Source organism: Aythya fuligula, chromosome 3, assembly GCF_009819795.1.
Source record: "Aythya fuligula isolate bAytFul2 chromosome 3, bAytFul2.pri, whole genome shotgun sequence".
Taxonomy (NCBI): Eukaryota; Metazoa; Chordata; class Aves; order Anseriformes; family Anatidae; genus Aythya; species Aythya fuligula.
Genome location: NC_045561.1, coordinates 7,293,874 through 7,307,379, shown reverse-complemented (window position 1 = coordinate 7,307,379; position 13,506 = coordinate 7,293,874). Strand labels below are relative to the sequence as shown.

Genomic DNA, 13,506 nt, shown 5'->3' with positions numbered 1-13,506 from the left:
TCCCTGTGCAACTTCTGGATAGTGAGCCTTCGATTAACTCTAAAGGTCACCTACTATTATTAGGCTTTGTGTCCTTCTCCTTTTTTTTTAATTGTTTTTTTGTTCAAAGTGATTGCACTGCAAAAAAAACAAGTACAGTGGGCAATGTGGGAGGCATTTCTTTGTCCAACACTATTTCCATTATCTTGCTGTTTCTTCTGACCTTAGATAAATTAAAAAGAAAAAAACAATTCTGGTTATTATTCAATTTATTTTTAACCATGGCTATGCAGTCACTGAAATTGCATTTGATCATTATATGTATTATATGAATATATTTGAAAATCCTGGCTTCGTATAATGCTTTTCCATTTACCTTGGAAACAGAACTTGCCTGTCAGAGTCAGTCTGTCCAGGAGTGGAAAAGGAAGGCAGGGTTGGAGGGTGGGGGTTTATGCCCTTTACTCCACATACCAACAATTATGTGGTGAAGTTGTGCTGATGCCTCTAACATTTTCATACGTTTGTCAGATTCTGCAATGAAATCTGACAAATTAGTGAAAGCAAATAGTTCTCCTCCTGCATTTTATTTGTTGCATGAGTCTCTGTCAGGATATGATACTCTTTGTTGGGGAAATTGTACTTCATATTTGTGACGTTTTTTGCATGTTGCTGGAAAATATTTGATAATTCAACATTGCTGAATGCTGTTTGTGTCCTAGATCTTCCAAGTTACCCTTTGGCAAGCATTTGTCTTAGATCTTTTGCACGTATGATTTGTCATAGCTTCTCAACAAAAGGATGAAGTATTTGAAACTTTTTATTCCTATTTGTAATGCTTGTGTTAAAACACGGTCTGAAATAACTTTGTTCAGACATCATTTTCTGGTTAATCTAGTGTTTACCTTTTTCTTCCCTTGTATTTATTCCAGTTGAATAGTGTGTTCAATGGGATTTACCTATTGCAAGGCGATTTTTGTATAATTAATACTGTTAATTAATCTGGCTTCAGCTGGCACTCCAAATTGGGAGGACTCCATGATTGCAGACTGAGAAGCATCTCAACCAAGATTCCTCCCTTCAGTGGTGCACGATAAAAGTAAATTAGCACACGTGAAAATGGTCCAGGAAATAAGAAAAACAGCTAGTACTCAATAAATAATTCAGAGTATTCCTATAGCTGCTAAGCCGTACTGTAAGCAAGAGGATATCTGCTTGTTGATACTTAGTCCTACTCCTTTGTATACTCCAGCTGCTGCCCTAACTCTGAGTTCCCACAATCCCTGTGTTTTTGAAGTCCTTTGTATGTCGTGGTGGCTCACCTTCAAGCCAACTCCTTTACTTCAAAAATATATATCTACGTATAAAAATAAAAATCTGATCTAATGGATATAACCTCATAGTAATCTATGCAACAGATGCATCTTAAGTTTTAATTAATAAAGTTCTTACGAAAAAGGAAACTATAGACTTTGGCTTAGACTGATGTTAACCAGAGTAACGTAACTGTCAGTATTTGTCACTATTAATGCTGTTGCAGTGCTTGCTGTGTACCTGGGGTTTCTCACTGAATTCAGTCTATCTCAGGGACTTTCTCCATTTTCAAAGATCTCCATGAAGACTGTGTAACCTGTGCAAAACCCATCCTGTTCTTAGTGACTCTGCCTGCTGGGACAACTAAATGCCTCACTGATGAAGCGAAGCCTGTGAAGCTAAGAGATTTTTTTCTGTGGGAATGGGGACATGCAGAACATACACAGAACCACTGCCTTCCGAACTGGATGTAGTCCCTTCTGCAACTTATCTTTCCTATAGTAGTTTCTTCGTCTTGTCTCTTGTGGTCTGTGCATCACCTAAACCTGCATGGAGATTTGCTGATGCTAAATAGTCAAGCTGAACCGGTATGGGTTAGAGGAGAAGGGAAGAGAAAACTCTTGAAAACAAACAAGCTCATTGCAAAGTTTTTAGAACGTAATATTTGAAGTCCTAAGTCATAAAAGCTTTTTCTTTGCACATCTGCTCACCTTTCTCTTGCAAGATTTTTAAGGGAAGGGGAGCTATTGGATCCACCCCCCTTGGGTTCCAGCAGTGGGTAACTTTAGGCATTACTTTGTTTTCAGTATACCTCTAAAATACTTAGGAATGACACGCCAGCAGCTTGTTGGACCGTGAGGATGCACAACAGTTACAAGGCTCCCTTTCACTCCATCCTCATACAATTATTACTTGGTAGCCTGTTCTCTCTGAATCCTTGACCCGTGCCTGACAACTGTTAGCTGATCATAGTGAATAAATTTGTATAATCACTGTGCGATTACTGCTTAATAACTATACTCTGAGTATGCAAATACCTACCCTGGTTTAATGTAACTCATCTCCCATGCACTTAGTATTTTTGAAGCATTTAGAAGTAATGGAGCATGCTGCTGTAGTGTCCTCTCTCTCCATACAGAGCCCTAAAATGCTGAAAACGGCAGAAGAGGGAAAGATGTATTGCTTAAAAAAAAAAAAAAAAGTTAACAAACAGCAAAGGGAAAATGATGCTTGGCTATGTGTCTTATAAATGGGGGGAAAAACCAACCAAACAGAAACCTTCCTGAAAAAAATTGCATTTTTTTTTTTTTTTTTTTACTGATTTCATTCTGTTTTTCTAAGCTAGGTCATGCTTTTTCTCAGAACAATCTGCAGTATTAATTTCTTTGCTAATGGCTCTGTCCACATTACACAGAGGACTACATAAAATTGGAAGATAAAGTTCCAAATGCGTGTACAAATCTGAGATGTTCACAAAATGCTAAAAAAGAAAAAGGCATTTTGGGGTGATATAGATAAGACATCCTGCTGGCTTTTGAGCTGCCAACATGGAAGAGTTGGAAGAGTATTTTATGGAAGCACTGGTAATTTCTTACTCTCTTCTTAACCTCTATTTTAAAGCATTTGCCATTGGCCATCATGTGAGATGGGTTGCTGGTGGACACTGGGTCTCACCAGTACGTCTGTTCCTACATCTTGAATTCTTTTACATGCAGCATCAAAACATTAGTAACTTTTTTTTTTTCATTGCTCTTTCAGGAGTGTTTTATTTTAATTTTTTTATCTACTTGTTTCTTTACTGTTCCTCAGAGTTTAGCTTAATGTTTCAGAACAGTGCAGGAGGAAAAACTGACTGCATAGATCTATGCTCTAGACAGAGATTGATATCCAGGTAGCAGCCTAACAGCTTAATAGGCATCGTGGCAAAAGAGAGTTTCGGTGATTTTTTAAAAGCAATAACGTGATTATTTGCTGTGAGTTTCTGCTGTGCTTGAGGGAGGAAGCACAGAGGTGCTTGTTTAAAAAGGACACCACCAAGGGGCTGGAGGAGGCTGGCATCTTAGTGCAGGTAGCATTGACTTTCTGTGTGGAAAGTGGTAAGCAAAGCAAAGGAGTTCTTATGTCATCTCCCTAAATATTTGCATCTAAGTTCAAAGTAGAGCAGAAACCTCGATGTTAGGTGGAAGCTTAACTAACAATTATATTTGCACCTCTGAAATAGGCAGAGCAATGACTAATTTACTCACACAACTTCCTGCCTCTTCAGGTGGACACATCTCTATCTTTTTTATTTTTTTCCCCACACAGTCCTATTCTTAAGCAGGTCCATATTTTTAATTTTTAATAATGAGGGTCTTGTAATAATAGCACAGTAGCATGAATGGAAATCCAGGACAAAATAAAATAAGTAGGCTTCCTAGCATCAAAATGAAGTGCGGACTGTTTGCCTATGCGGTATCCAGCTGAAAGTGAGGTACTGTGACTGCCCAGGAGCCTGAGGAAAGGATTTTGGAGTCACCAGTCTCATTTCTTCAGGATGATACTACGTTTGAAAAAAAAAAAAAAAAAAAAATAAACAAACTTTGCAGCTTTTTAAGATAAGAAATGTCAATTTTGGAAGCAAGTTCAGCTAAACATGAACTGAATTTGGTGTCGTAGCACAGAATAGCCAGAAATTTCACCTGACTTAGTTTCTTACTTCACTTATGAATAAACAGCAACATGCAATTTGTCCGCTTGCCACAGCGAGGTATTTCAGGCTTAGCTGTCTCAGTCCCATCTGCAGAAGACTGTGGTGTGTCAGGTGTCTCAACATTAACACAATTAAAAGGAAGTGGATGGTTCCTTCACACATGCCTTAATGTCAGGATTTTGGACTGGGAAAAACTGGAAAAACACTATTGGAGCCTTTCCTAGTTCTTTTTTTACTGCCAAAAGTGTGACATTCAGACAGGTTTATCAGACCCATGTTTCTCAGAGCCCTTATGCTGCTTGAGTGGGCTGACAAAAGTGTGAATCCTATTGACATTATAACTCTGTCTACAGAATTGAAGTGGAGCTCTTGGAGACTAAGAAAGATGACGTCCCAAGTATGAGATAAAACGCATGCAGTATTTGTTGCTTGGTTGGTTACAGAAGGGACTTACCAATTGTCATCGTTAATGTGACACAACTTTTACTCAGCTTTTCGTATAGTTTTAATTTGAGCTTGTTACCCCCAAGATATTTGACTAAAACAAAGATATCTGCCAGAAAATGTGAGTTTACCATTGTTATTCTTTCATGTTTTTCAAAGTAAGAACGATTGATTTTATGCAATAATTGTAGCACATACTTAACATTTAACAGACCCATGAGTAAATGAGTTTTATTTTGACATGGACATTGATTGTGTTGGGTTGTGCAGCTGCTTTGGCTATCCTTCAGTGTGAACCATATCCAGATTAAGGACAGTCTTATCATAAAGCGTTGAGTTGGTTTTAAAAACTTTTCACCTTAGCAGGCAAAACCTGCTGTTTTTTAATGGTAAATTTGAAGGATCTCATCTAAACAATATTCTAAAATATAAGTTTCCCAGGGATGACTTTACAATAAAGCTAAGATACGCCGTTGCTTTAAGTAGGCTTGTTCCTTGCTGTTTGTACTGGAATAATGTTTTTACTACTTACTATTATTTCATGAAATTCCCTCTGCAGCATGGTTTAGTGGTTGGTGTTGGCTGGACCCAGAGTTTTATTTCTGGCCACAGCAAGGCCCTTTGTGCAATTGGAAATGCAGATTCTTAGCTGAAGACAGGTTCTGTACAGAGAATGGGAACTGACACCCAACCAGTAGCGTGAACTTCGGGGTTTTGAACTCTCGGTTCTGTCTTGGTTGAACTCAGGCATAGGCAGTAAGAATCTATGAAAGCTAGTATTTAAGAAAAACTGCAAATTTTGATTGTCTGCGGTGAGACAGGAATCTAATTCAGTGAAGCAGCCATCTCAAAATACACAGTTCATCTGCGTTTTTGTTTTTAAAATGGAGAATTTTAAGGCTAAGTCAGATCGTGCTTTTCAACTCCTTCAGTTGCTGGCTGGAAGGTACTGTATAAATGCAAAGTATTTAAAATTAATTATGTTGGAGGCCTATAAACCAGTGCATTGATTAAAAATCTTCAGTTCATTAAACTTCCCCATGGCAGAGGCCATCTCTGTAATATAAACTGCCGTTTCTAGCAGCGGCGGCCGACTGGCATCTGTGTAGTAATCTTTTTAAGATCCCCACCTTTGTTCATTAGACCAGCAGCTGTTGTCTCGTGCTGTGCAGGATTTATTTCCCCATGACACCAGTCTCGGAGGTGCAGTTGTGCCTTTCCCAGTACTTGATTCCAGTGAGCTTCCTAGAGGCGCTTTACCAGTTTTGTGGGGCTTTTTGTTGTCCTCACTTTAGCGTGCGTTCCTGCAGTGAGCTTTCTGAAAGGACCACAAGTACTGAGGATGTGTATAACACAGGTGTGCTGCAGCTGGGGCAAAGCGGATTCCTCTCGTGTGACCTGAGCGATGTATCTGTTATAATAACATTTTTCTGGTTTGATTCACTCCTGGCATTTACCATGTGGAAGAACAGTAAGGCTTCATAGATAAATCATGCACCGTTAACTTGCTTAAATAAGTAAATCTCCTGAATTTCCTGGTGAAAACCAGAAACAAAAAGATCTGGAAAAGCACCAAGAACAGGAATTACTATGGAAAAAGAGTATATAGTTTCTTGAAATATAACATGATAAGTCTGCATATGTTGTTTACACCATAACTTGAATTCACCCAGCCTCAGATGCAAGGTCACAAAAGAAGTTTGGGGCTTATTATTCCCAGGGGCTGAGGGGGGGGTTGTATTATTTTGCTGTGGTGTTTGATTACCTTACCCTTTTTTATTACCATCTGCACCGCAAGGCTGGTTTTGCTGAGGTTATTTTTTTAAAAAGCAGCATCCCATGATACCCTTAAGTCTCTGTTTCCTGTGCTTTTGCTTCATTTGCAATTTTAAGAGATTTTCTCTAAGAATTAGATTTATTCTACATTGTGCATTAGTAAATTAGCTATTTTTACTATCTAACTTTAACCCTTTAATTCTGGAGAACAAATGTAGTTGCTTTACAAGAAATTAGATAAGAAGAGATTTAACTTCTTAGCATCCTGTAGTGTCCAGTAGTGTCGAGAGTTGTTTTCAAAGATGCCCACGTTTTCCTAAACTCATTGTTCTTAATACACTCTCATTTTGCCTAGGAATTTTATTTTGAAACTTAATTTTGTCCATGTATTTTAAGCAATTATTTTCTGGCGACTTTTTTGTGCAACCAACACCATTGACTGCAGTAGCTTCAGAAAGAGTTTTTCTTCATTAGCAGCTTCTGCTGAATTGTTGGGAGAACAGAGTGCTGTCCCTGGTGACTCCTAAAGCTTATGGATGCGTGCAAAGTGATTGCTAATATTATTTTTAATGAAAAAATGTTGGGGTAGTACTGTTAATAGCTTTACGCCAGCATGAACTACTTCAAGTACAGCGCTAAATCTCAAGCTCCTTGAGCCGTTCTTCAGCCCTCAAAATGTAATTCCTATACATACACCTTCAAGACTAAGGACCCCCTTCCACGTGCTTCTCCAGCCGAGGCAGCATGAAGCAGTAAATACAGAAACCCCATTTCTGCTGGCTCTCCACGCATGGCAGTGCAGTGAGTAACTGGATCACATTTAAAAGCACAACTCAACCAGCTTAAGTCTTTGTAGGCATCTGAAAGTAGAAGTGTTGTGTGTTTCCTCCCAAACATTTATCCTATCTCAGGGTGACTGTTGGGGTGCAGAAAAGAAGAGGAACCATCCCGCAGATCGCTGCTGCCTCTCTGGCAGCACCTCCTGCCCCAGTCACAACTCATCTAGTCAGAGTGCGGTCAAAAATCCTTAGAAATCACTTGGTTATAAGCATGCAAATCATATCAAGAAGCACAGTGCCAGAAGGACAGTTAGCAGCCTTGCCTGTAAGACTTGCCTTCAACTCTTGCCAGTACCTAGAAATGTCAATTATTCAGCACGCAGACCAGAGGCGTGATTTCTAGTCAGCTAGATAGTTTTGTCTGGGGTTTTCCCACATCTTTTCTGTAGTTGTGAGATGACAGCTCGCTTGGGTATATAAATGACCCCAACTATGCATATACGTGGTTTCCATAAACCTGGGCAGGAAGACAGCCTGTAGAAAATAGGCAAATTATGAAGCAGAGTGATGTCTTCTGAGCAAAATGACGTTTTTGACTGGTCGTAGAAAACAGTGATAATGCCTAATTTCTTATCACTGTCACATGATGCAAGTCAGATCTGAGCGTAAGTAAAGTGCCTGGGTTTTTACAGGCAGCTGCACAAAGGAATTCCAGGAAAGGAACAGTGGGTTGTGGCTTTACGTTTTCTAAATCTGCTTTAAAAAATGCAGATGAGCACCTATATATCAAACTGATGATACAGATGAAGTATTTGAAATCAATATATCAAAGATTCTTCACTTTCCTACAAAAGTAATTTGTCAGCATGCCATTATTATCATGTAAATCTCTTCCTCCTTACCACACAATAACAATATATCTTTGGACATCATTTTTCCCTCCTGAGGTTGTTGCATTATCTGTAATTTCCATAAAGTTATCCTCTTAACAATGCTTACTTCATTGTACACTTATATTGCTAGTCAGTGCCCTCTCTCAGGAAACAAAATAGCTCACATGAATGTTTTGTGCAGGCCTCTCCATGATTTTTTGAATTAATACAGTGAAGGCATGTTTTAGCAGAGGCTGAAGTATCACATTTAGATTTGATAATTTACTCTATCTTTGCCATTTTTTTTTTCTTTATGTTATGCAGCGCTCATATTTAGCAAGATGTTTCACTACTTGGGTTTGTGCTAGAAGGATTATCAAAGTTGTGTCACGTATATATTATTGGAAATATAGGATGTTTCTAGTATGATTTACTGAGTTCTCGTTGTATAAAATGGAAAATGTACACATTGATCAGAGGTCATCTTGCTCAAGTATTTCATAACTATGGTAGAAGAAAAGTTATTTAGACAACAGTGATTTATTTTTTTTTCAAAAATCATTCTTCTGTGCGGTCACTGAAGTATATCAAATGCTAATGTCTCAGTTTCCATCTATGCCTGTCCAGAGTATTCAATCATTTTCTGTTAAGCCATCTTTATAAGAGAAGCATGCACTTCTACTTGTTTGTTTTTGGCAGATGTCTTCCATTTTCCTTGTCATATGTCAAAATTGGTTATGATAGAATTGATTTGCCTCAGTTAAGAATTCAATTTTTTTCAATTACCTTTTCATCCTTCTGGAGGCTGCTCCGATTACTAAGGCTCGGAGAGGACCTGTGGGGAGCCAGCTCCAGGAAGCCGTGACAGGCCATCGGTGCCTTGGTTGGGTGTGCACTGAGAGCTCGCTTCTTCCATCGTGAGATGGTTTATGGCTGCGGAGCTGCGACTGCCTTTCTGTTGGCCATCGCAGTCGATCTGGCACGTGGTTTGCTAATGCAATGCGCTGTGCATTTAGAAGGGGCAAAGCTGTGCTTCCACTTCCCCATCAGAAGCGATGGTTTGTTTTTGCGGGTTTTGTTATTTGTCTGTGCTCTGAGCTGGATCTGGGTGAAAATGAATGCAATTTTGTGAAAAAGAGGTTGATTTATCCATATGATTTGGTTGAGAGGGTAGCTGAACAAGCAATTGTACAGACACAGCTAAAGGCAGGGTGCCTAGCGGTTAGGGACAAGAAATTGCTCAGGGCTGGAAATGCTTAATCCGCTGCCAAGGGGTAACTGCATGGATTTGAGTCCTTGTCCATCCAGTGCTCCCGAGGTGAAAGACTTCTTCCTTTGTTGAGGGTTGCACATAAAGTGCTAGTGCTAAGCATTAGTGCTCTTTTTTTTTTTTTTTTTTAATGTTAATGTCTCAGGAAACAGTAATGTTGGTAGAGATGGTGGTGGTAGTGGTGCTTATAAAAATATACTTGAGGTTTCAACGCATTCTGTTTTACTTATCCTGCTTGGTTTGGAAAAGCACTTAGTAATTAAGCTAAAATAATTAAATAGGATATTAAAAGCACAGGATAGATTTCCAGCATTCTTTTTTCCCCTTGAGGTCACAAAATATTATTCTTGCATTAACATCCTGGAGTCTGTTGAGCAGAGATGTTGGGCACGTTAAAAGCAAAAGTTCAGTTAAGGTAAGGAGTAAGACTTGGCATCTTGGCGTAGTTGGTGCACAACATGCTTACAGCTCCTCAAGCACATCCTTCCCAATGAGAAGGTTTCAGAAAATACATTGAAGGTGGAACAACACGTGATTCTGTAATTATCTTTCTGTCTAATACAGAGCATTTCAAAATGATGGTTTGAAAATCAGTGGTGCAGCGTCCAGGATGAGTATGGAGAATTATAAGCAAGTGCTTATCTGATTTCACTGTGTCATCTGAGTATTAACCCTGCCAGAGAACACCTCCCAACAGATAGCCACAATTTTAACACTCAGTCGAAGGCCTAATTCAGATAAAGGCGTTATCTGCCCCTCAACTCAGGGACAGATGGGTTCAGAGAAAGGTGCAACACCTTGCAAACCCAGCTGTGCCCTCATGCAGAAAGTTGTCGTTTCCATTCCAGCTTCAGAAATGACTCCGGGGTGAGGGAGCTTCCTGAGCTCCCTGCCTCCTGGCTCACAGTGAGTAGCCAAGTGGCCAAGCCTTGGATGGTCCAAGCGTTTCTGTAGTAGCCTGTAGAGAGGTACACAAGTTAGGCTGTGAATAGATTATGTGCATCTCTTGAAATCCCAACTCCAATTAACTTTTCAAACTTCTTTTGCTTTAATCATTTCAGACATGCTGCTGGGAACTGTTGTAGAGTTGAACTGGTTAAAGACAAAGTAAAATATTGAACAACGCAAATACAGAATCTGTGTTTCGTGTCTGCACAAGTATTTGTTTAGCGTTTCTGCTTCAGTTTATTTTATCTTTTTGAATTGATAGCGTAATTTATACGGTGATTATTGTCTGTACTGGAACTTCATCATTGCTGCTGACTTAGGGCCTTCTTGTAGTTGCTGTGTTGGTGCACACACTATTTCCTTTTTTGTTTGTTTGTTTCCCTTTTCTTAAACTTTTTTTTTGCTATAATTACAGTAAATGATTTCTTTGATTGCATGTTGAGTGAGCAAAAATGCTGTGCCAGCAGCCTTTTTTTTTTTTTTTTTTAAACTTTGCTGCTGCTACTATTCTTTTCCTGGCTCCTGAGGGTAAAAAGATCTATGCACTCTCCTAATTTTCTTGCATACTTAGCTGCAACCTTTAGTAATTATTATTTAATTAACTCCAAAGTATTGAGTGAATAATGCAAAACAAAAGAGAAAAAGAAAAGGAGGAAGGTCAAAACAAGGTATTTTTGTAAATTTCAAATCCATAAGCATTATTATTGGATTTTTTGTATAAGGCATTAACAGGACACTGACATTAAATAGCCTGCATAATTGTAGAAGAATCACAGCTCTGTAGTACAAGGCAGTTTGGTATTTAGCTGGGCATCAATTTTATTTTCATAATTGGTAGTAAGAATTTCTTTGAGCTTTGAATAAGACCACTTTCTGTTATGGAAAATTTAATTCTGCTTTACCTTTTTGTAATGTTTTCTTTCCAGTTAGCAGCTGTTTACTAAATACTATTTTTCTGGTAAACATTGACTAATTCTGGCAGAAAAATGTTTGTATATACTTGAATGCCTGCTTATAGATCTGTAGGTCTCTGCGTTTAAAAATGAGCAGTAAATGTTTGTGGCCATACATTTGTGTGAATACAACATTAAGACTAGCTTTTAATAAACAGAAGTTTCTGGGTTTGCTTTTGTAGTGGACGGCTGCATACACAGAGCTGCTGGGCCCTGTTTAGTTGCTGAATGCCGCAACCTGAGTGGCTGTGAGACTGGACAAGCAAAAATTACGTGTGGATACGAACTACCTGCAAAATGTAAGTCGACTCCTTCTCAACATTTTCTTTTTGTTTTAAGCACGTGGAGCTGGTGTGCATGCTTTATTTCCCTGTAGTCTAATTCAACAGGGTATTCATTTTACAAAATTAGCAGCGGGACTTAATTAAGCATGTTCTGTAATAATGCCTTCCCCTCAAAGCAATTCAGGCTTTTCTCAATGATTATTTCACCTATGTTACCCAATGAAAACTTACATGTTTCAAAAATATAAAGCATCTTTCATGTTTACTTTTTTTTTTTTTTTTTGCAAGCTAAAACATCCTTTCATATGCATAATAAAGGATTTGAAATGCTTTAAGAAGTATGAACAAAATATACATTATCATATTTAAGTTCCATGGAGACAGTTTTTGGAAATGTTGCATATTTCATATTCGTCATGCAGATTCCTTGATTGTGAATACTTTGAGAGCTGAGGAGATCAAAATGATGTATTGTGTTTTCAGCTGCTACGCAGAGGCTGATTGGCAATTACTGTGAAGGCATCTGTCACACTTTAGCTTTCGGCAGAGTACAGCTCGGTGCTGGAATGTTTTTGCACTTTCAAAGTGGAATTGCCAAAATTCCTTATTTTAAATAGGAAGAAGGCAATTTCACCTTGCTGCATAGTTGTTGAGCTGGTCTTGGAAAAAATTAACATGTTGACACCATGTTGGTTGGACACTGTTATGTAAGAATCAAATGTAGGAGATCTCTTCAAGTTTGGATTTTACTAAAAAAAAGTATGTTAAGAAATGATGATACAAATATCAAGCATTTTTTTTTTTTTTTTCAATATGCAGTCTGCACTAGGAACACGCCTCATTCAAATGTATTTAGATCTGTTCTCTTAATTCATTTCAGGCTGTTTCCACATAAAATCAAATGCATACTGCAGAAATGGGCATCTTGTTAAGTTCCTGTGGCCCTTAATGCCATAGGTAAAGAAGTGTTCTAGTCATTTGTTGACACCTTCTATAATGACTATGATGAGAACTACCAATTACTTCCTTGACAGTGAGTTCTAATTGCTGCATGTGGGAAAACTTTATTTTACACATAGTTTTACCACATGTTAAAAAAAAAAAAAAAAAAAAAAACAACCAACCAAACAAAAAACAACAACAAAAAACCTTTGCTATATTTTATACATAGTTTGACCCCATTAATGATTATTTATGAAATTTCACTTCAGATCAGGGATGTTGCTGAGGAAGATACAATGTGGTAGTTACGTGTTTTGTTTTTTTTCTTATACGATCAAAATCTTTATTCTAAATCAGATTCCTATAGAATGGATAAAATTATCAAATAACTACTGACAGTAGATAATCTACTGTGGATTTTTGTGATTTAATTCTTCGTTTATATATATATATGTAAGTATAAAAAAAAAAGCTTGGGAGGCTCAGAAAAGTTGCTCATCTATTGGTGCATAATACCTCCCATGTATTTTAATGAGAGAAACTAAATGCAAGGTACCAACGCAGCAAGCACTAACTGCGTTTGAAAGAGAGAGTCATGTCTGAAGCATGGCCTCCCTTTAAGTTTTATAGCAGTTTAATGTGTCTTGCTTTAGTTAGGTTTGTAGAATGGGATCTTGCCTGAAGACTGTAGGGAAAATTCTGTTTTGTTCTTTATATAGGAATAATAAACAAAACAATAAGAAAACCCATTATCACTTGCAGTTTGAAATAAAACCTGTAACCACCTGCAGAGAAAAGCCAATATTCTGCTTAATCGATATTCTTAGAAATTGAAATTGCGTCCAAGATGCATCTATTTGTATTTGATCATGCATCAGATGAGATGGAGAAAGGATACATTAACTGGCAAAGAGACAAAAGGAGGGAAATGTACAGTTTACATGCAGAGTCTGAGAACTAGTACTCTTGGCTTTTTATATTTTTTTCCTTGAAATGTATTTATGTTCATCAACTGTTGTTTTCTTTTGCTTTTCCCTTTAGAAGCTTTTGGTTGTAGGCTCATTAAATTACTGTACCTTGTAGACTGTTCATCTGGAAGTGATCCAACAGTTCAGACTGTTTTCATGTTTTAAAGAGCCATAGAGCCACTTCATATATATTGTCTCACTCTGTGTCATTTTGCCGTAACAGTATGACAATTTAAAAGTCTTTTAGGTCTGACTTTTGCAATGGAGCTGCAATATGACAGGAGG

The 13,506-nt window shown here is 38.0% G+C and overlaps 1 protein-coding gene across 1 annotated transcript in view; it reads left to right on the top strand.

Annotated features, from left to right (window-relative positions):
- MACROD2 (mono-ADP ribosylhydrolase 2) overlaps window positions 1–13,506 on the top strand; it is an 857,094-nt gene that overhangs the window by 247,452 nt on the left and 596,136 nt on the right. The window contains exon 5 of the mRNA XM_032183905.1: window positions 11,210–11,326. Coding sequence (XP_032039796.1) covers window positions 11,210–11,326 — 117 coding nt within the window. The remainder of the gene's footprint in view (window positions 1–11,209; window positions 11,327–13,506) is intronic.